The 23,713-nt window shown below is 38.2% G+C and overlaps 1 protein-coding gene across 4 annotated transcripts in view; it reads right to left on the minus strand.

Moving 5' to 3' along the window:
• CNTN6 (contactin 6) overlaps window positions 1-23,713 on the minus strand; it is a 230,795-nt gene that overhangs the window by 12,069 nt on the left and 195,013 nt on the right. For all 4 annotated transcript variants that reach the window (XM_030570683.1, XM_030570685.1, XM_030570686.1 and 1 more), the window contains 9 exons: window positions 22,656-22,783; window positions 15,362-15,537; window positions 14,904-15,021; window positions 13,818-13,976; window positions 13,577-13,726; window positions 8,922-8,992; window positions 4,970-5,204; window positions 4,181-4,296; window positions 2,530-2,716 (listed from right to left, as the gene is read on the minus strand). In XM_030570683.1, the coding sequence (XP_030426543.1) occupies window positions 2,530-2,716; window positions 4,181-4,296; window positions 4,970-5,204; window positions 8,922-8,992; window positions 13,577-13,726; window positions 13,818-13,976; window positions 14,904-15,021; window positions 15,362-15,537; window positions 22,656-22,783 (1,340 nt within the window). The remainder of the gene's footprint in view (window positions 1-2,529; window positions 2,717-4,180; window positions 4,297-4,969; window positions 5,205-8,921; window positions 8,993-13,576; window positions 13,727-13,817; window positions 13,977-14,903; window positions 15,022-15,361; window positions 15,538-22,655; window positions 22,784-23,713) is intronic.

Consider the following 23,713-nt stretch of genomic DNA (forward strand, 5'->3'; position numbering starts at 1 on the left):
GTATGTTAGTTGTAGGCTGAAGGTGGGGAGATGGGACCCAAGGTTATGATGACCAAATTTATTGTGGGTAAAATAAACTATATGAACTGTAACTAGAAATTTAGAGTGAGAAGGGTAGATCTTGAATTATTTGGCCTTTCTCTGTGCCATAAGCATGATTCTGTCAATAGAGCTAAGTGTCCAATTCAATGGGAATTAGATACCTAACTCACTAAATCCCTTTTGAACACTGAAGTCTTTGCAATCTAAAAAGGAGATGGGGTTAAACAAAAATAAGGATGGCAATACTCAATAAAATTGTCCCTTAAATTGACATTAATAGGGGACTCACTCTTTCTAAAGCCTAATATTCAGGAGGAAGAGCAGATCCAACAAGCAAATGCAAAAGATTTTGAAAACAATTAGGCCTTTCCACGCAAGCCCTAATTCTGGACTGAGAACTCTACTCCAACTCTATTTTTTCTAATACTACTTAAAATATATAAAGAGAAAAGGAAAACTGTCCTCATAAGCTATATGTAATGGGACACGTTTGAGCTTTCATAACGTATCATAACACTACATATTAAAAAGGCATTTGGTTCCCCTTAGTTGCCAATATGATCTGCTTCCAGGATATGCTAAATTTCCAGGTTCTATGCCAGGTTTCTGCCTGAGTTATTTTTCACTTTGAACTCAGAAACCACTGAAAATAGGAATTTATTATGAAAATGATGTCAAAAATGCATAGCAGAGTTTCCAGACAGCACTATAATAATAAATTTGGCTTTATAGAGCCCCTTGAATGTGTATTTTTTCATCTCTGGAAATGATATGTAATAAAGGCAGAAAAAAAAAAGCAGAATTATGTCCGGGGTTAAGATAATAGGTGAGAGGTATTCAGAATGTATTTAATAGCAAGGAAAAACTGTATACCACTTAGTAACTTATATGTCCAACATTCCCACCACTGTATCTAATTAAGGATCAGTACAATTTCTAGCTGTAAATGTTATCAATCTTCAAAGGGCAAAAGAAGTTTAAGTAGTTAATTTAAGCCCTTGACAACAATATGTTTATTTAGATATCATCTAGACATGATATGTCTGGTTAATATTCAGATTTTGTTTTGAATCTGCCCTATGGTATGCACATGCATGCTCACTATTCCACAAAATTGTTCTGTAAACTCTTGCTATTTTTATTCCTGTTTTATCCAGTGCCCACTGATGTTAATGACTTCCACTGGAATTGGATCAGACTTAAATCTTATTCTTATCATGATTCCACAAATACATCCCTTCTGCGTAGATCTGTGGCATAATGCTTTTTCTAATGCATGTTTACTGTTAATAATAGGTCTCTCACACCACTTTAAAGACTCTATCCTGTGAGATGCTTGGTAGCTCCTGGATGGCGCTTGACACTTCCGGGAGTTTCTCAGCACCTTGGAGAATTAAGCCTTAAAACACCAGCAGCTATTAGCTTAATTAGACAGTATTATAAAAAGGGAGTGGCATATGTTTTGTCATAATTCTGTTACTATGGGAAATTTAAATGACTGAATAATCTGCCTTTATATGAATCCATTACATATATTTCTCTCATTCTTCAGAACTGTGGAAGACACCAATGTAACCAGTAACATTTAGCAACTGTATTACAAAAGAACCCGTCTCAGACTCATATTCCTGGTTCCCAATATTGTTGTCTGCCATTTGGAACAGCTTTTCTTTATTGACTCGCCATCTCTTTTGAAATCGCATATGAAAACATGCAGCAATGCAGCGCATAATTGCTATTCAAAAGTAAATGTTTGTCAGTGGTTGCCACATGGCAGCATCTGAAATGCCATAGTTATTTTATATTCCAAAAAAAATGGGGAATTACTGAGGGAAATCACCTAAAGGTAGAATAGAACAGATAAAATAACCTGCAGGGGTGAAATCATGATCCTACTGAAATCGATTGGGAGTTTTGCCATTGATATAATTAGATAAGTCTATAGTGCTCGCAACTGGCCCATTTCAGCTGACTTGGGCTTGATCTAAAGGTCTGTTTATTTCTAGTGTAGACATTCAGGATCAGCCTGGTGCTGGGCTCTAGAACCATGAAAGGTGGGAGGGTCCCAGAGCTCAAGCTGCAGTCAAGCCCAAATATCTACACCGTAATTAAACAGACCCTTAGCCCAAGCCCCTTACCCTGAGTCAGCTGGCACAGGCCAGCCACAGGTGTCTAGCTGTAGCACAGACATATCTATTGTGGCCAGGATTTCATCCCAGGAGTTCCCTTTGCCTATTTACTGAATTGGCATCTCAGATATCACAGGGTAGGAAACTGTTGGTAAATATTGACTTTTTAATGCTGCCTATTAACAGCAGATGGAGAGATATTTTATTTTTAAATGAACTGTTTAATACTGTCAGGCTATTTGGGATCAATTTATTAACATCACCACATAAAACAAAGATGCATTGTGATATGTTGATATAAGGTTAGGCATTTGTTCTGCTTTTGTATAACTTATTGCATATGAAATTAAATACTTACGCGATTTCTTAGTAGTGATGTTGACTGGAGTGCTGGATGGTCCTGTCCCAGCTGTATTGTAAGCTCTTATTGTTGCAAAATATATTGTGTTGGCCTTTAGTCCTGTGATGTTTCTTGCTGTTACATTTCCACTGACTCTAACTTTACCAGCTGCAGTTTCCTTGGAATCATCTGTCCAGTATAAAACCTGAATATTAAGAGCAAAGAACAGACAGTTCATTGTTTTCCCACCAATTACAGTCTTGATTGGAAACGAGACAAGCCTACAACTATGGTTTCAAGAAAGACAGCATGTTTTGTAATTGAAACTGTCAGGAAATAAAATTAACCATGAATATTTATAGTGAAGAAATAAAATTTCAGACTCTGAATACAAATTAGAAAAGCAAATGAGAAATTCCTAGCTTTATAGATTTCCAAAAGGGAAACCTTGATAAGGTAAGACATTTTAAAGGCTTGTCTGACTTTATAATTTGAGCATATTTGAAAAAGACTTAAAAAGATACAATGAGACACTTATATTAGCCATCAAGGAGGGGTTTAATTATGAGTTTTGATACAATAGCAACTATTTACTTAGACCTTTCTCTTGCTCTAATGGATGTTTAATTTAGTAAGGCTTGCATACTCTACACCTCTGCCCCTTTGTATGATATGTATATTCATAATGATAGGACAATAGAATTTTAAATATTTCTGTTGTCTGCATTTGATTTATTCTAGGCTTATTTTATCTAGAGAAGTGTTTTTTTTTCATAGTGCATGTGAAATGGGTTGGATTTACAGCATTGGAACCTCAAATAATATTTCAGTGTTAGTATATTCATAGAACATATAGAGCACAAATAATGGTAATGTAAAAAACTTCCCCCCATCCTTCACTGGTGTGCCTTCACTCTATCCTGAAGGCACCACCTCTTGGGATCAATTCTTTCCCAATTTACACATGAAAACCCATTGATATCATTGGGGTTGCATGTGGTGTACATCAAGGTGGAATCTGGATGAAGTCTTCACGACTATTCAGTGCTAGAGACTGCCAATCAGTGCGTAAAATAGGGAGAAATGTGCTCTTATTGTAAGCGGTTATTTTTTATGACATCAACAGCTATTCACTAGAAGCTGGACTGAGAATACCAATGTATTTCATATAAGCTACAGAACAGTCTTTTGCTGGTAACAACTTTCAGTTACTCCCAATTTCAAATGGATTTGTACTAGTGACCCAATGTTAAAATACTTACTCTAGCTCATCTATATGCCTCAGTGCCATCAAGTGCCCGATGTTGCTCAGATACTACAGCGATGGTTATGTTATAAGAACATGAATGGATGGATAGATAGATAGTTATGGTTTTTAGAATACAATGCGAGTCCTCTTATAGTACTCAGTGCACAAGAATAGACCAAAGTGCTGTTCGTGAAGGTTTAATTTACTTTAGTCCATTATAAGAAGGCATAGACAGAACTGCAGTACTGGACTGTAAATACTTATGATTATTTCAGGTGAAATGTTGCTAATGAGAGTTGAGTGAAGATCTCTTATCCATTAACTCACTGTAATGGAAGGCAAGCTAGAATATGCATGGCTTTTGGAAGAGATATGATTGCAGTGATTAATTAATGATGTAATTAATTTTTGGTGCATCACCTCATAGCCAAGTACCCTTCCTGTGTGCCTGTTCCATGCAATAGCATTCCAAGATACTTCAACTTCAGAAGCTGAAAAGCTCTGCACAGAAACCCCCTTTGGTGCAATCTGTGGCTCTAGGATCATAAGAAAGAAAATGCATTATCTGTAATAAACGCAATTTACAGAACATATCATTTGACTAAAAGTTAAACATCAAAAGTGCAAGCACTGAAAGGAGTAAAAGGTATTATGGTTAAGGCACTAGTCTGTGATTCGGGAAATTTGGTTTCAGTTTCTGGTTTTGCACAGACAGCATATGTGACCTTGGCTAAGTCAGGGCATGATTTTCAAAAAAGCTTAGCACCTATAACTTGAGCCAGATTTTCAGAAAAGCTCAGCTCCAATTTAAGCACCAAAATAAGAGTCCACATTTACAAAAGGGTTTGACATTTTGAATGCCAAACTCTCTAGAAAAATCTGGCAATAAGTAGCCTCGTCTAGCCTTCTGAATCCACTCAATGGGGGCTGCTAGATGCAGAGTGGTTTTGAAAATCTGGCCCTGAGCTCTCTTCACCTCCATCCCCTACCTATACAATGCAGGTAATATTTTTTCCTCTTCTACCACATTTTGCCTGTCTTCTGCATTTAGATTTTAATCTCTTTGGGGCATGGAGTGTTTCTTAGAATATGTAAACAGTGCCTCGCACAGTGTAGCCCTGATCATGGCTGAGGGTCTATAAATGCTAATAGAACACAAATAAATAATAAATAAAATAATAAATAATAATAATAATAAATACTGCTTACCATCTTCTCCTGAGTAGACAATAGATATGGAGCTCAGAGTCCCTTCTCCTTCATTATTGTAGACACCCACTTTAACTTCAAAAGGGGAGAGAGGTGTGATACTTTCATTTCTGTAGACATACTTCGATGCTTCTATTGAAGCCACTACTGCCTTCGTCCAGCTTGTTGAACCAAGAGGCCGAAACATAATGATGTAGCCAAAACCTTCCCCATTTTGTAATTCTTCAGGAACTGACTGTAGATGTAGAGAAAATCAATCAATAAGCATTTGAAAGTATATACATGGTTTTAACTGAATCTTCATTCTATCAGTATATTTCAGTTGTATTGATTTGGTTGACTGTGTCTTAGAGAAAATAATAATGTTTGCTCCATCAGTCAATTTAATATTGAAATAAAAATCAAAACAATATATCTATTGAGGCAATCAATTTAGAAACAAAAGATTTGATCAGTCCCATTAAAGGCATGCTCTTGCAAGTGTAAAGTTTTTTAAAATTAAAAGCATTTCACTCAACTCAGGATGTATCTGAATCTTCCCCCCCCCCCACAGGGACTGAAATGCTAATTTTGGATAATTTATAAGGAAGAAAGAATCTGGAAAAGAGCTAATGTATATACATAAGTGTATGTTAATTGCATACTTATAAGCACACCACTTTTATTTCAATTTTTAGCATGAGTGCAATCCCAAGTGCATAAAAAATGTCCTTATTTAAGTTTGTCTTGCATAGAGATGTTATTGAAAGTCTACATGGCAAAATTAATGTTTCTATTAATGAAATCTCCTCTCAAGGTATCTATCAATGACTCATACCAAGTGGGCACTTTCATCAGTGCTGTATCCAGTTTGCCCTTTTTTTCTGAGAAAAAAAATATTGCCACATTGGCATTTCAAGGAGAGAGAATATTTGTGCAATATTTTGAACAAGAAAGTGAAAGGATCAGTGCTGCACAATACAAGATATACAGGATGTATTCCTTTGCAATATAGCACGCCATGCAAATATTCACATCAAACAAAGATGCACTGAAAAGCAACCATGCAAGAATAGCAGAACCTTCAGTGAGCCTTTGTCAAACCTTAGTCCCAGATTTGGACCCTAGCGTCCAAAATATGGGGGTTAGCATGAAAACCTCCAAGCTTAGTTACCAGCTTGGACCTGGTAATGCTGCCACCACCCAAAAAATTAGAGTGTTTTGGGGCACTCTGGTCCCCCTGAAAAATCTTCCCTGGGGACCCCAAGACCCAAATCCCTTGAGTCTCACAACAAAGGGAAATAATCCTTTTTCCCTTCCCCCTCCAGGGGCTCCTGGAGAGATACAGAGACACCAGCTCTGTGAATCTAAACAGAGGGAGTCCACCCTCTGTAATTCCAGTCCTGGAAACAAAAGCACTTTCCTCTTCACCTAGAGGGAATGCAAAATCAGGCTAGCAAATCCAACACACCCAGATCTCCCCCTGATTTCTTCCTCCCACCAATTCCCTGGTGAGTACAGACTCAATTTCCCTGAAGTTCCTCCACTAAAGAAAAAACTCCAACAGGTCTTAAAAGAAAGCTTTATATAAAAAGAAAGAAAGAAAAATACATACAAATGGTCTTTCTGTATTAAGGTGACAAATACAGGGTCAATTGCTTAAAAGAATATTGAATAAACAGCCTTATTCAAAAAGAATACAAATCAAAGCACTCCAGTCACTATAGACATGTAAATACAAAAACAACAAAACCATGTTTGGTACTTACACTTGGAAACAGAAGATTAGAAAACAGAAATCACTTCTCAAAGCTGAGAGAAAAACAGGCAGACAGAAAAAGACCTCAGACACAAAATTCCCTCCACCCAGAGTTGAAAAAAATCCTGTTTCCTGATTGGTCCTCTGGTCAGGTGGTTCAGGTGAAAGAGACATTAACCCTTAGCTATCTGTTTATGACAGCCTTAGCTTATAGTTCAAAGATCTACTGTGTTTTGCAATCATCACAACCATCATCAATATTGTAAAAAGGAGAAAAAAAGCTAGAAGAGCATAACAAGTTTCCTAAGTATCATATTTTAGCCTATTGTCCTTAACCCTCCTGAGCCCAATGGCAAGGAAGACATGAAGTAGTATAGCTTAGCATCTATATTGAGCTTACCATCCTTGAAGTATTTTACAAACATTAATCCTCAAAACCCTCCGAAGTATGTTCTTACTCAGGATTGAAAGAGTTAACTGGGATAGATTATGGTGCGTGTGGGGGATATGTCAGAGTTTAAGCTATTTGCTAGAGCATTTAATTTGTTTTGAGGCTTTTGTGACCTCAGATTTAATCAGGGTGGTTAGTCAGTTCATCATGGTAAGCAGAAGAGTTGTGTTCTGTTTTGTTAGCCTGGTATGATAAGTGTCTCCCATGGCTGCTCCTCAGGACAGAATGTAGAATACAATATGTTAGATTTCAAAACAAGGATAATTTGATGTGGGTGTTTTGGGGTGGTTGCTGTTTTCTTTTTTCATGATGGATGAACAGAGGAGAGGAAACCAAAAAGTGGAGAAAATAGTATACTGAAAAATAAGAAAATCATCATTGAAGTGACATGGGTACACAGGGTGCCTGATATACAAGAAGAGAAACACCTTTGTAGCACTATAAAAAACAAAAAGCCCATTGTGCAATTTAAACTCTGACTCCAAGATTCCTATTTGCTCAGTAAGAAACTGTAAAATATTTTACTGAAATCACCATTTGCTCTTAGATTCTTTCCATGGAGGGAAGAAAATAACGGCAGTGTCATCTCTCAAGGCCATGGAAATCAAGAACTGCCACTTACTTCTTGACACTGTGTAACAGAAGAAGAGTTTATCTAAGGAGGCTGAGTGAAATGTCAGTTTAACATATCATCAAACGCAGGTGAATTTAGATTAGCTGTGGCCACTAATTATGGAAATTGCATCATATAATTGTCCTTAATCTTCTCTAGAATTACACCCTATCTATGAGTTCAGGACTCTCCACTCTCTACAAAGGGAAGCAAACTCAAGGGTCAAACAGAGGGGCAGAATCAGACCATGCTCTCTCATCATCCTGGACCACGGAGGAAGTTCCACCACTTAGAGAGGGAGCACTGTGAATTGAGGAGCCTTTCCCCTTAAAACATGTTTCATCTTGTAGAATGTCATATATACTCACTCTCCCCAGCTCTATCCTACACAGGAAAGGGTGTGGCCTACTTGCCTAGTCTCCATCCTGCAATCTGGGTTGAATCCTGCTTTTCATATATCCAGATACAGGTTGACATTTTCAAAGACAATTAAAATATTTAACAGTGTAACTGCCATTAATTTCAGTGTGAGTTGTGTGTCTAAATCCCCTAATTGACTCAGAAAACCCAAGCCACACTTCTGATCTGTAATAAAAAAACTGAAGCAAAGGAAGTGTTTTAGGTGTCTATCACTGATTCTAGGAGTGGTGATTGGAGTTTTAATCCAGACCGTATCTTGTGACTTGTATATTTTAAGCAAGAGATTTTCTTTGGATGTGTGATTGGTCTTTAATTCTCTAATACTAAGTGTATGCACTGAAAACCTCATCTCTTTTAATACATGATAGGATATGCCTTGTCAGCATAGTATTCAAGAATAAACAACATGCAAACAAAAATGTTAAAAATGTTTAATGCAGAAAAATGGCCAAGCAGATTAGCGTGTTAAGCAATTTTCTGAATAATAGAGATAACAGGTTATATGTGTTCCAAATATATTTAGAGTATGCCTCTCAAACTGGTTAGTTCTATAAATTATTTATGACACAGAAAACCTGATCTGTATCTTCTGAATATTTCTTTGCCAGGCAGAGGGTGAAGTCCTGGCTCAATTTAAATCAATGACAAAATTCCCATTGGCTTCAAGGGACCTAGGATTTCACCCATATTCTTTCAGAAAACTATTTAGATCAATTGATTTAAAAGTTACCTCCCATGTGATGACAAGCTCAGAGCGACTCCCTCCGCCTCCGCTCACATTTGTTGGTGCCACTAGAGGAACTAAAGAACAAAGGACATTTGCGACTTGCAATTCACAGCAGCTGTTGTCAAATGCATGATTGCAGGCTCACATTTTAGCTGTTTTTATATACAGCAATTCCGCTTTTCATGGGCTCTGTGGTACAACAGTATACTTTATATGAGTTTAAATTATATTTATACATTTTCAGTTTTCTAAGACTGAGAGCACAGATGGCTCTAATACATGGGCATCCTGGTTCGAAACATTAAAGAACCTAGTAACATCAAGTATCTGACACTAATATGCATCAACTAATTGCAAATGTTCCGTTCAGACTGTAGCTGCTATACTATTGATTTTATGGCTAATTATACATTTGTGCAGTAAACATGTTGCTGGAGAAATATATATTTTTAATTAAATATAGGTTTTCCTTTTTCTTAAGAAACTCAAGACTCAAAAAAATCCCAAGTTTGTGCTTGTTGTTTAACAAGCAATCAGAAGAGGCCAATGGTGCATCAATATGGGGGCCTGATTCACCATGACACTATAGTTCTGGTGTCCAATTAACGTAATGCAATGGTGATTCAAGCTGTGGAGCATAATTCATATAACTCCCAAGTGAGGGTTGGGGAAGGGAGGCAAGAAAGCCAAGGAAATTCCCTGCCTCTTGCAATAAGTTCCCAGCAGAAGGAAGCTGGTTTTAATCCTGTCTGTGAACCAGATTCTTCTACCTCACAATGTGCCAGGTTCTGACAGCATTACTCAGATTGAATAGCACCCCACAAGTAGCACCATTGAGAAGGATTCTCACCTCCACTATGGCCCCAAGTTAGAATGCTGGAGCTAGCCAAAAGAGCATTCCTTTCACTGGTAGCATTGCTCAAGGCTGTTTATGCTGCCCTACAAGAACTCCATTGCGAGGCTAGATGTAGAACAGAGTCTGTGTCAGATGTGTGATGTGGGCCAGAAGGATATGTCAGAGGTGGAAAGGGTAGGGTTACAAATTATTGGGGCCTCCATGCACCTTGAACAGGCCAGGTCTGAGAGTGAACAAAGGTGGCTTAAAACCTTCTGAGCTGCAAGTTTTGTGCTCTCTGAGGCGCACCATAAAATAACACCCATTGACTTCAGGGGGACAATTTCTGGACTAAGTTGATATTAAACCAGAGTACAGGTAGAGGAATCTGACCTTATGGACCAAATTCTGTCACCTTTACTCTGAGAAGTCCCTTTTTCTTGTCAATATTCTATGGGACTAATGACATAAATAAACTACTACTCAATATCAGGAAGATAGCAGCCATATATTTGACACACTTCGTATTGTCATTAACTAGATACATGACCACACACTAATTACAGGACTCCAGTACAGTTCTAAAGCTTTGTGAGGCTTCATCCTCTCTAGCAATATGGTATATAAATCATAGTCTCTCTCCAAGAGTGCATACTCTTTAGCCCAAGTTTAGCCTCAAGCTCATGTCTTCTGCACAACATTTCAGAGGACTGGGTGCAGACTATTTGTTTTGCTTTGTTTTTCCATTTTTAGAAATGTGGAGAGAATATGGTTACAAAATGACTGTATTTAATGAAAGTAAAGTATGATCTTTTGGTGGGTAAATTTTATCACTCATATCCAACGTCACAGTGTGCTTCATAGTTAAGAAGTTTAAAATGGGAAGGAAAGGAGATTAATCTAAAGAAGTAAATGAAGAAAAAGACTTTCAAGCCAGACTCAACTAGCACTCCACTGTTCCATGAACCAGTTGATGCTCAATTAGCACATGTGTTAAATGAGTTCAGTTTTTACTACATTTGCATGGGGGAAAATTTATACTACTGCTCAACAGAGCCTCAACTGGGTCATAGTTGAGAAACAGATGAAAATTTACAGTTGAGTGCACCAATGGAGGCTCAATTAATTCTCAGCTGCATTTTAATGAAATGAGCAGTGGCTCATTTGCATCCACAAAGCTACTACTGCTCAATCAGGTTTTAGCTATTACAACAGGGCATTTCCAATTTACCCTTTCACTGCTAGTCTTCTGCTGCCACTGCTGTGTTCTCGCTGTGAATTCATATTCTGTTAAGAAAAGAATGCTAGGCTGTGTCTAGTATATCTCGCTGCACAGCAGTTTTATTCAGGCCGTATATACATCAGCCAGAATGTTTTACAGCAATAAAGTGTTTAAGGCACTAGGACCTGACCCAAAGTCCAATTGAATTGAGGGGAGTCTTTGCACTGGCTTCCATGGGCATTGGGTCAGGCCCTAGTGAATGCATTGTAGAAAGTTGTTTTCTCTTATTTCAATTTCTCCCCAGCTCCCTATTTTAAATTGTCTTATTGTTGTTGGGAGTTTGTGCAAATGCCATCTCTTCACTTCTAGTCTTGTGCAGCCCCCTAGCAGAGCTACTGAAAGCTTTTCCTGATGGAAGGAATCTTGAATTCCAACATACTACTTCTCACTGAAGCATCATGTAAACAGCAGCACTGCTAATTAAGGGAGAGAATCAAAGGTCCCTGACTCCAACAGGTGCTTCTGAAACCTCATCCTGAGAAGATATTTTGGTATTTGTTCACTCTAGGTTGGTGGGGAATTAGACCTCCCCCTGGGCTATATTGAACTTTCATGCTCAGTCCTATGTGAAGGATGACACATAGCTGTACTGTCCCAGCAGCAGTTTTAGTAAGTCACAATTCCTCTCATACTCCCCACTTGCTCCAGGGGGAGAAGGTAGCAATTTACTATACCTTTCTGGGGCTGTAGCATACTCCCCTTGCTCTTAAGAAAAACTGTATCTTCACTCTATTCATCACCACCACCTGACTGAGAAGGGATGAGTCACCCATTCCAGCTATGTTGGGCCCCAGTCTTTAAAAACCACATAGGCTCCCAGTGGGTGGTAAAATGAAGGCAGCTGGGAGACTAAGGGAGTTAGGCAGTTGGTGACTTTCTCTGGAGCACTTCTGACTTATTATTATTGATTAACTGGAGGGGGGGAAGAGGAGCTCTTTTTGAACTGGGAACTTGCCATTGAGATTGGTGGGATTCTGGACTGGTTTCTGTGTTTTGAAATCTAGATGTGGTTGAGGACTGCCTCAGCTAGATTGCCTTGCAGTTAGGTGAGTTAGCACCAGCTTTCTGGCAGGGCTTTTAGAAGTCAGAGCAGTGCAGTTTTTATTTGAATAGACCAGTAATTATAGGTAGCTGAGTGAGACGGGTTGAGTCACTCATTCCTGCTATGTATGGGGCTCACACTTTCAAAACTATGTACCAAGGTATGTCTACACTACAGTTAGACACCCGAGACTGGCCTGGACCAGCTGACTCAGGCTTGCGGGGCTTGAGCTAAGGGGCTATTTCACTGCAGTGTAGATATTTAGTTTGGGGCTGGAGCCTGAGCTCTGGGAGCCTGAGAGGGGGTAGTTGGTAGCTGGTAAGATGAAGGCAGATGTGAGCCTAAGGGAGTTTGTCAGTTGAGGAGGGTAGGTTTTAAAAAATCCTTTCCCTAACTTGTAGGTACTCTACAAGGAAGACCCAACAATGGGAGGAAAATGGCATGTCACCAACACTACTGCTAGCTTTTCCTCTGTGTGTACCTATAGGAGCCCCCACCAGACAGGCATCCTGGCCCTGGAGGCTTCTGTTCAGGCTCTAGTCTTGACTTGCAGGGAATGTGGTCTGCATGTTCCCACAGACAAAAGCCAGGCAGGGACGAACCAACCAATATAAGAGGTGTTTGTTGGAAATGTCCCTCAGGAAGTAGGTAAAAGAGCTGAAGGAGGGGGTGGTTAGAGAAACATGTATGGGCTAGGATGATTTTGCAGCAAAGGGCCTGACCTTTTGGCCAATGAAATCGTTGGATACAATCCTATTGGCTAACTGGTCTTTGGATGAGGTCCTAAGTTACTTCCTTCAGCTACGCCCAGATACTGGTGGCTGAGCTCTCAGACAAATTTTGAATGGAGATGTAAAATGTTGTTAGGGGCTCTACTCAGGCAGGGGCGGCTCTAGGCATTTTGCCACCCCAAGCACGGCAGGCAGGCTGCCTTCAGGGGCATGCCTGTGAGAGGTCCTCTGTGGGACCAGCAAACACTCTGCAGGCAAGCCACCGAATGCAGCCTGTCTGCTGCCCTCGCGGCGCCAGCAGAGCGCCCACCACGGCTTGCTGCCCCAAGCACGTGCTTGGCGTGCTGGGGCCTGGAGCCACCCCTGTACTCAGGAAGACGATATTAACCATTCCATGCTGATATTTTGCTCTATGGCTGACATGTGCACACCACTATAACAAGATCTATGATTCACATTTAAACAATAGGATTCATATCTTGTTATAACAGTATGGCCAAACTCAGACCTGGTGTAAGAAAGACCATCTTCATTGAGATCACTGGAGTTCCATTAAGACTGATTAGCATATTATGAACTGAAGGATGCTTCCACAAACTGAATGTACACAGGGTGTGGACCATGGCTCATTGATGTCAATGCAAAATCCTCATTGATTTCAGTGGGCTTTGGAGCAGTACCTTAGCCTGATGTAACTTCATTTTTAAACAGAACAGAGTAGTGACTCGGAGGTTTCTAAAATCATTGGAATAAAGCAGGAAGACTTACTTGATGCTTTCGTTCTTAGCAGCTCTGATGGTCTGCTTGGCTCCCCAATCCCAATGTTATTGCCAGCAACCACACGGAATTCATATTCCACCCAAGGGTTTAAACCAGTCACGGTTGCTGAATAGGTTCTGCCATTGAGAACTTCAGGAACTAAATATAAAAGACATGTGAGTGAAAATGCCCCTTTGGAGTAAGTCTTGTGACATGTATGAAAGTGAACCAGAAATTTCAAATTGCTTACCGGTTGAAACTGCCTGCCATCCAACTGAAAAAGGAGTCCTTGTCTGAACACTGTAGATATGGACTGGACTATTATTATCTGTTCCTGGTCTCCAGCATAGCAGGGCAGTAGTGCTAGAAATGTGTTCGACTCTAACATCTTGTGGGGGACCTGGAGGGCCTTATGGAAACATATATTTTAGGGTAACTGATGCCTAGGATATTGAATTAATTGTTGGGTAGGATTTTGCAACCCTCTGTCTCATGGAAATAAGGGCTCACCCACATGAGTAAGAGTTACATAATCTAGCTCTTAAGATTTCATGTCTTCATTAAAAAATGACATTCCTGGGGTATTGAAAACAAGATATTGAACATAAATATCTCTATTGTTAGCATGAAGGAAACAGAACTCAGTTGAAAGAGCTTTTTTATATGATTATGTAAAATAACATTTTGGACCTCACATTCTCTGAATATCCAAAATTCCCACCGAAGTTAATGGGAGATTAGGGTCTGGATGGAGTCTTATATCGAGTAGAATTTGACTTTTCCTAAAGTTTGATATGGATGTATAATTGAGCTTCAACAGCTATTGTAGAGCATCTTCTTAGATTCTTAATTGTATCCCTGTATTTGGAGTCTTGGCAGAAAGTACAATGCACAGAGTGTTCTGTCCTAAGAACTCTAAAGGTGGGGAGGAGGGAAGGTAGGACCATGACATTACCTCTTTGCACCAATGTGAAGAATAACCTGGGCACACCTGGGTGCATGGGGAGGGGGCAAGGGAGAGCAGGCTGTGCCATTCTTGAAGGCTCATGCAAACTGTGGAGACAACCTCCCCATTTACTGGAATGCTTGCCATCTTATCTTAAATGAGGCTTGCTCCCATTGGAATGGGCAGTTACTCATCACCCTTACTTTAGCCAGTACCTACCAAGTATAGTTTGGTCCAAAGAGAGCAATGAGTGTAGGGAATGCCATCACATAATTGCATTGTTATACCAGAGACCCACAAACTTTTTAAATTTCACCAACCTAGTTGCGATGTTAACTTATGTAAGAATGTGAAATGCTTATGTTAGAATTCTACACTTAATAGACTTACCTCTTACAATTACATCTGCTGTTGCAGATAGACTGTCTATGGTTGTTTGTACCATGCAAACATATTTCCCGGAATGATTTAGCTGAATATTTCTTATCATCAAATCCCCAACAGATTCCTGGAGATAAAAGGAAGAAAAGGATAAAACTAATCACTCACAACATGTTTTCCAACTGGACATTTTTATAACTTGCTAAATATTAATAAAAATGCAGCTTTTAAATTAAAGCATTCATTGCTGTCATCAGTTCATTTCAGTTTGACACTTTTATTATGGCTTCACAAATAACTTGAGCATGTTTATGAAATATAAGAAAGCAAACTAAATGGATGTAACTTTTATAAAGGAGCAGTGATTTGACATACATATTGAAAATGGGAATTGTGAAAGATGTTTATGTGGTTTGAAGACTGTTAAGAACAGTTTGATGAAACACTAAAGAGTTTGAAGAACTTACTCCTCCAATTCTTTCAAAATGATTCACTCCTCTTTTAAACTCTATCACATCTCCATTGAATGACCATGTGAACACAACCTCAGCAGAGGGGTCATGGGATACCTGACATGGTAGCACTATACTCTCTCCAACTGTAACATCCATTTTAGAAGGTGGAACAGTAATTACAGTCCTCTCTGTTGAGAAAAATCATTCTTTATTATAAACAAGTATATAAAAATCCCAGTATATATGTTTGTAATAAAAAAAAATTGAATGATTTTTGCAACATTTCTGAAATGGTTTAAAATGGATCTAATGTTCTGCTACTGTCCCTATTAAAGAAATTGATCTTTAACATTTTGATGATTCCAGTGCATTATTCATCATTTATAGCTTATTGCCAAAAACACTGTGAATACAATGGGTGCTATGTATATCTTAGAGAAGACAAGAAAATGTGCAACATACCAAATTATTCATCTCCTATAGTATGCTGATTCATAAATGCCATACTCACTAGATTTGACTTAAATTCAAACAAACCAGCATACATTGTTGAGGCTGTTAAACTACATGGAGAAGGGGAAGAGACAAGATAATGCAGACTTTGAAAAACTGTCCTTGCAGGATACTGCAGCAAAATAAAATGTGGTCACTGTTTCCTTACCTCTTAAATAGAAATGTCTTGTCTTTTTAATTTATGATTTTAATAAATTTAATTTTCATTGGCAGTCTCCCACAGTGTCATGTGCATTGTGAAATTTAGGCTCCAAAGGAGACGACTCAAAAGACTGAAACATCATTTAATCTTTTTTATCCCCGTATACTGATAACGAGAGAAGCAGCTCTCATTAAAGGAAAAGGTAGCTTGCTGAAGGGGAAAGACAGTGGTTTTTACTATTGTTGGCATGGTTGGCACATAACCTTTCTGTGAGTGATTCTCCTGAATAAAGTCTCTCTGCAGGAACATTTATAAAATCATGAGAATTCAAAGATACATGTGAATAAAATGTGCACAGAATCCATTCAATTATAGTAATATGTTCTGAAAAATATGCGTGTGTGGTGGTGGTGGTGGTGGTGGTGGCAGCGGCAGGATGGGAGGGAGATGGGAGTTTCAGGGACTGCATTAGTTCAGCAAGTCTATCCCATGCCAGGATCCACCCTGTGTATTGGCAAAGTATTTGAGAATACTGTATTTTATTCAATCTGGGGCCTTGACTTCAAAGGGTTCACTCATTTATTAAAGGTGGAAGATATTAATTTGCTATTCAGAACATACTTTTGAGCAGATTGCCAAAGCAATTGCAGTCACTGAGTCCAATGTAGGTGGGAACATTCTGTACAGTCCTGAACTTCAGACGACTTCCTCACAGAGTTGAGTTACAACTTCTGCGACTGTCAGGGCTGTGGTCAAGTGGCAATGAGCAGGAATGTTGCATTTTCTGAGATCCTTCTTTTGAACTAAAACTAAGTCTCCAGTTACAGTGTTAACCCCTCAGTCTTTAACTGGCACTTCCCAAGGAATTCAAAGAAGGATCTTTGTATTGTTAAAACAGATTAGCTGGTGCTAAAATCTTTTCTTCGCTGGACTCCCCCTTTAACAGGTACACATTGCAAGGAAAGGAAAAAGAGTCTTTGAAGAACCTCAATTGCTGAAGCAGAGCCAACTTTTTCTTGGTTTCCATTGCATGAATTAATTGCTGTTTAGAACATTTTCTTTTAATAATCAGAAGAGTTTCACATCACTTGTTTTTTTGAAGATTTGCTCAAGGGTGAAGGCATGACATGAAACTATTAAAGATTTTTTTTTAACCAGTAGAATAGAGAACATTTTCCCTGTCTGGAAACAAGAGTGGCAGGTGCATTACATTTCACATGGATTCAAATGCCAAATTCTCTGTTGGCATGACTCTGAAAAACACCCAAAGAGAGTTTGGCTCTAAAACTCTTGTAACTCAAATAACATCAGTGTAGTTACACTAGGGGATTAACTTCACCTTTTATGCCAAGCTTGATTAATCTTTAATAAAGCTGTGAATGTGCATTGTATTTCTCATGTGCCCTCCTTGTCCTTCAGATTCTTCTTTGCAACACATATCTGTCAGAGAAATCTTTCTGTGTCAATCTCTTCTAGGATGTTTGAACACCACCTGGTGCCTGAGCTGTTCTCCTGCAAATCTTACTCATCTGTATTGGATGGTAAATCAATGGGGCAGGAACTTTGTGCCTATTCTGTAAAGCTATGTGTAAAGTTATAGCATGCTATGAATACTAATACTACTAGTAAAAACAATTTAGCCTTATAGGAAAGTTATATCAAAAGTTAGAAATTAAACCAACAGGGTTGTGTGTAAGTTAAATAGGGCTCCATACATATAATTCAGAAACCTACGGAATATAACAGAAAATGATATCCTTTCTCTTCAATTTTAAATCATTGCCTAGGACAGTGTTTCACAATACATGGAACACCATCCTCAGTTAGGTGACTAGAGTGATTTGGGGATTTTTCAACATTGTTTTTTTGTCAGAAACTCCTAATTCATCAGATCTACATATTTTAACGAGAAAGGATTGGCTTTGACAAATTTCTCAACTGAAAAACATTTTGAAAGGAAAGTTTTGAAGTCACCAAAATGAAACACTGACATTTTCTAAATAAAATTTTCAGTTTTCTCCTTCAAAAGGACCTTTATCATTTTGAAACATTACCCAATTATAATTTTAAAAAAGTAAAAATGGTCAGAATCGAAACAAAATATTTCAGTTGACCTAAGCTGGTTTTTTTTTTTATTTACAAATTTTCAGTTTGCAATTTTTTTTTGTGATTATGACTTGTCACAATGTGGGGTGGGAAATGTCTTGAAATCTTGAAAAAAAAAGGCAGGATGAGAAAACTGTTTTCTACCCAGCAATATCTGTGAGTGGATGGGATCTGATGAGTCACATTCACACACGAAAGAAAAACAAAATCTGTAAAAACCTGCTAGGAGACAGAACACAAAGAAAGAGCAATTTATCCCTGCCTTCTTTCTTCTGGTTGCCTCCTACTGCCTCCAAATCCAGAGCGTTGTTTCCCCCTGTCCTCTTTCAATTCTATCACAGTACTCAGTTCACTGCTCCAAATCTTAGGATTACACAGGCAGGCACAGAGAAATGAGAGGGAGAAGGGGAACTCCTCAAGCATGCCCATTCTAGCAGTTAGTACCCACGGCTACAGAATATCCAACTTCCATTATGTCTGCCTATTGGTATCTCCCCGGAATCATGCTATTGTGACCACAAAGAATTATTGGGTAAGGTCAGCTGGAAGACTATTTTTTCTGGGAATTTATTTGAATCACAGACACAAAGAGACTGAGAACAAACCACTATTCTAACATTTGACAGTAATATCCCTGTTACAGAATTGTACAGATTAAATTCTTAATCCAATAGCCAACTTGTCATTTTCTATTGGATCCCATAGGACCGATCCATAGGGATAGACAAGCAGTTTGAAAAATGTAGTACTAGGGCTTCCCACTACAGATCTGCTCTTTTGGACTATCAAAAGGCTTCCATTTATACACTGACAAAGTCCATAACTACACAGTTCACTATTACCTGCAAAAGAGACCTGCTTTCTCAAAACTTCAGGTATCTTTTTATTTTTCCATAAATATATTTTTAAACTTACTTATCGTGTGTTGTATGTGTGTATTCTTGCTGCCTTAGCAAAAAAAGGAAAAGTGCATCCTTATAGAAGCATCATGCTATGAGGTGATTGTTCCTTTGGGGTCATCATTCTTGCTGGACCATGTCACATGACATGCCTCATGCCTACTTGCTCACTTAGTATGATCTTTGCTATTTCCTTTATGAAGTTGTGTTTACAACCTCCACCTCCGATCCTTTCAAATGCCTCTCAAAAACCTTGGTTTCCCATTATCTATCCATCTTGTAGTAACTGCAGAGATGTATTATACAGAATGGCTTTTTTTCCAGAGACAAACAATAGATAAGATGCTGTGTGCTTGAGGTATAATAAAGACTTCTATCACAAAGAATAAACAACTCAATGAGCAGCAATAAACTTAATTTGCACATTAGATATGCTTTTCCAAGTTCTGACATTTCAGTTGAAAATAATGCTGAAGCAATGAGCCCTATAATTGAACAGCCAAAACTTCTCCAGAGGGGAAACAAAAACAAATGTTCCTTGCAAACAAGACCATTTTTATACCATGTTATTACTCTGTTTTTTAATACTTTGTAAATGCCAAATGAAATAATTTTGTTGTTGTTTTTAATGTGATCTTTTGCATGCTGCTCCATTAGGATCTATATATGGCGGTATGTGCAATGGTATCTAACTTCCATGGAGTAAGAGCTCCTCAAAAACTACACGACTCATTTTATTCACTGCTAGCTGTGCTGTAACATTTTCTCAAATTACACATTGCATTGGTACAAACTGCACTTCCAAAATTTGAACATGAAAACTATGTTAGCCAGCTGCGGTATGGTAAGGAGGAAAGTCAAGCCTGCAGGCTAGAGAAAATGATTGTGAATTTACCTAAAATTAGCAAAATCAGAAAAAAAAAAGCTGAGTTACAAATTATGCTGAGTAATCTGTCATTCTTATAACTACTATAATTTCTAGTGTTATCTAACATCAAGAGTATTCTGCTCATAACTCTGATAATTAAATTCAAAGTGACATGTTTTTAACTTACTTTTCTCCACCTTTTCATTGTTACCATTTAATGTCATCAGGATTTTTTGTAAGAAACCAGTTACATATATATTAAGAATTGCAATGATTCTTAGTTAGCAGCAAGAGAAGGTACGAAATTTCCCCCCATTTTCCCTGTGTTGGCAGCTACATTGATGTAATGATTCACCTATCCACCGATCAGCAGGGACTGAACCCAGAATCTTCAGCACCAGTCACAAGCATCCTATTCCTGAGATAAGGAAGTATCTTTATAAACTGCTAGTAATAGTACATTCTTAACAGTTAGGAGGCCCAGCCATGAAATGGAGGACAAGATACAGTTAGAATTGTCTGCGTTGCTATGTCAGCATTCAGTGCAGTTGTGTTAGTGAAAATGCTTATTATTGACATGATTTACAGTGCAATTTGCCTGCGTTTCAAAAAAAAAAAGGCTATGATATTAAAGGCAAAGGTAAAATGCACCTTTGTCAATCACAGATGCACTCAGGGCTTGCAGGTGAAGTCCCAGTGTAGACAAGACCGTAGTCAGTGTATCACATTCACAACAGAGAGAAAAAGGTTATATAAGCATAATACACTTTAACTTGCTTCCCAGAACAGCAGTAGGAAGTCAGAGACATTTAAGTTGACAATCACAGGGAGATATTATAGCTACAAAATCATCAATCCACCCTTAAAAGTACTTTTAGCTACTCAGGTAGGGTGAAATTCCCCCTTCCAATACAAAGGTAGCACCCTGTTTTAATAAGGTAAGAAGTGCATTGGACTTTTGCTGACCTCGCATGCTGCATGTGAATGTAACCCTCTCCTGTGCTAGAAACTTGTTTTTTTTTTATTCTGTTAGAATGCTTAGCCACAAAGGGTGGGAACCCTATGTAGTATAAAAAGAGATCTGGATACTTAGAGTTTAAAAAAAAACACTGCTTCTTTCTTTCTCACAAATCCTTTTGTAGGTGATCTTTAGGATAGGTAGACAGGGCTGATGGGGGGAGGGAGCAATTGTATGGGGGTCCTGAGCTCAGGGAAATACCGAAATATCTGTATCATCTGTGTAAATAAAGTGAAATGGGAAAAGTCAGGTCCCAGATAACATGATGTACCGAAGCCTCAACATTTCCTTCAATGGGCCTGTAGGTAGGTACCTGTAAACAGCCTCTTCAGAAAAAAATTAGGTATGGCTCATAGGTAGCAGCAATTAATATATTGACTCCATAACACTTTCAATGACAATTCAGATTCTGAGAAACTTCTATTCATATATTAGCCTGGTGGGTGCATTTGACATATCCCATCAGGTTACTTCAGTCACATTCTCTTAGAACACTTCAGACTGGATTTGTCAGAATGCAACCTGACTAGGACAAGTCCACAGTGATGTCTCACAAAGTGATATCAAGTCCATTTCTTTCAAAGAAGAGGATTAGAAGTCCAACTAATATGCAGTTTGCAAAAAAAAAAATGTATATGAAAAAAAGGTGGGTTTTTTCCTTCACTAAAATGACTTGCTTGGTGATGTGAACATTAGTTGGCAGTTCTGATTACTCCCCCAAGAAGCTAATATTTTTAGTTGTTGGAGCAGCAGTGAAATGACACAAATGAATCTGGGAGGTTAAAGTGTTAAAATTCAGGAAAGTAACCAGCAGATATCATAACTACAACTTGTGTTCTTTGGGAGTGTGTATGTGGGGGAGAGTATTTTAATATTAAAAATAGGAAACTGTCTGAAGGGCCTGAGACCACTCCTCTTTCAGTCGTGTTGTTTTAGTGTCATGTGCCAAGGTGGTTAACCACAATTGTTACAGAGGGAAGCAGCTTCTTAGTGGTTCTGTGTTTTATTAGGGTGAAATTTTTATTCAGCTTCTAAACCAGCCTTTTTTTTTAATAGACCAAAACACTGAAACAAAACAAAATCAGTGAAACAATCCAGTTATGAGATTAATTCACTAAATCTCTTTTCCTTAATTTACAGTGGCAGAAATAATATTTTTTAGCCTGAGATCCAATGTAAGCTATAAATGAGCAGCATTGATTCAACCCAGCCTACATAATGGAGAACAGAAAGATGTTCAGAGGCCCATAGCCACTATAGTTCAAGTTTCTGGTCCGTAGCTTCCAAAGTCTTTGGCGCAGAGACTGTCTTTTTGTTCTGTGTTTGTACAACACCTAGCACAATGGGGTCTTGGTCTAGGACAAGGGCTCCTAAGTGCTACTGCTATACAAATACTAAATAACGACTGGTCTATATTTGATATCAGTGATTGCCAGATTGCTGTTATTTTATCAATCTTTTTTTCTTAGAAGAACTGATTTTAAAATGATATTGATAACTCAGAGGGTCCTGGTGAAAGACTAGGGCTTTGTTATCAGTATCCTCTAAGAATAAAACTGAAGCATAGTCACTACCTGTGGATAGGCCAGGCATTTTAACAGTTGCTGCAGCCATCTGGTAGCTCTGTTTCAGTGTTAAGATTTAGTTGAAACCCTGCATCATAACAGTATTATTATAATCTTTGACATCCCAGTATGTTTCACCAAATATGTATGTACATTTCCAATATTAATAAAGCACAAATGAAGACAATAAAATACCTTTCACAATCAGGTTTCCTGAATTCCTGGCAACTCCAAACTGATTCATTGCTATACAAGTGTACACTCCTGCATCTGTTTTGGTAATATTATATATCTTGAGACTGCCATCATCTAGCATAAAGATCCTGAAAAATATACAAATAGATAGATAAACTTAACAGGATATTGTGCCAACTTCCTGTACAGGAACTGTAATAAAAGTAGCATTGCCTTGCTAATATTTAGATAATATTATTATGATTATGCTTTCCTACAACAAACTTAACTTATTCCCATTATTTTTCACCTCCATCTATCAACTGTCAATGTATAAGGAACATAAAAGTGACATACCAGAATTGACCATCAATCCATCTAATCCAATTTTCTGTGTCCTTCTGTGTTCAATGTTGGATGTTTCAGAAGAAGAAATAAAAACCCAGTAATGCAGCCAATTATGCTATATTATACTAGAGGGAATTTTTTCCCTGACCCCAGATGGTAAGCCGCTTATGATGTGAAATATGAGGACTGACAGGATGTGTAATTTTGTCAATTTTATGAAAAGTTGTTACCAGTCTAGATGAGAGCCTGAAACACCGTCTCGCAGAGAATGAAAACATAAAATTCACAGTTTTGTCATATTGCTCTAAGAAATCACCTTATTAGTGACTATGTTTTACCTTGCTAAGTTATATACTGATTTGTGAGTACTGACTAGTTTATACTGACTAATATTATGAGGTCCTCAAATGTAATGGTGAGATATGTGGAAAGAAAGTTGGAGAAATAGATGCCAGATGAAAGCAGTGACAGTATATATCAGAACTGTCCCAAGCAATGTAAACTCAAATTCTTGGATTTTATGTTTCAAATGTTTCACTGATTTTTACCTTTTTGAGTCAACGTGGTATTTCACAGTATAAATCAAATGCACAGTTTGGCCTAAGTTCTTGCTAGTTAAACTTTGAGGGGGCTTGAGTAAGGACTCAACGCTGTGTTACCTCCCAGACAATGAATATGGACAGATAACACTAGACTTTTTTTCTCCTGCTGACAATAGCTCATCTCAGTTG

Source organism: Gopherus evgoodei, chromosome 7 (genome assembly GCF_007399415.2).
Source record: "Gopherus evgoodei ecotype Sinaloan lineage chromosome 7, rGopEvg1_v1.p, whole genome shotgun sequence".
NCBI classification, from domain to species: Eukaryota; Metazoa; Chordata; order Testudines; family Testudinidae; genus Gopherus; species Gopherus evgoodei.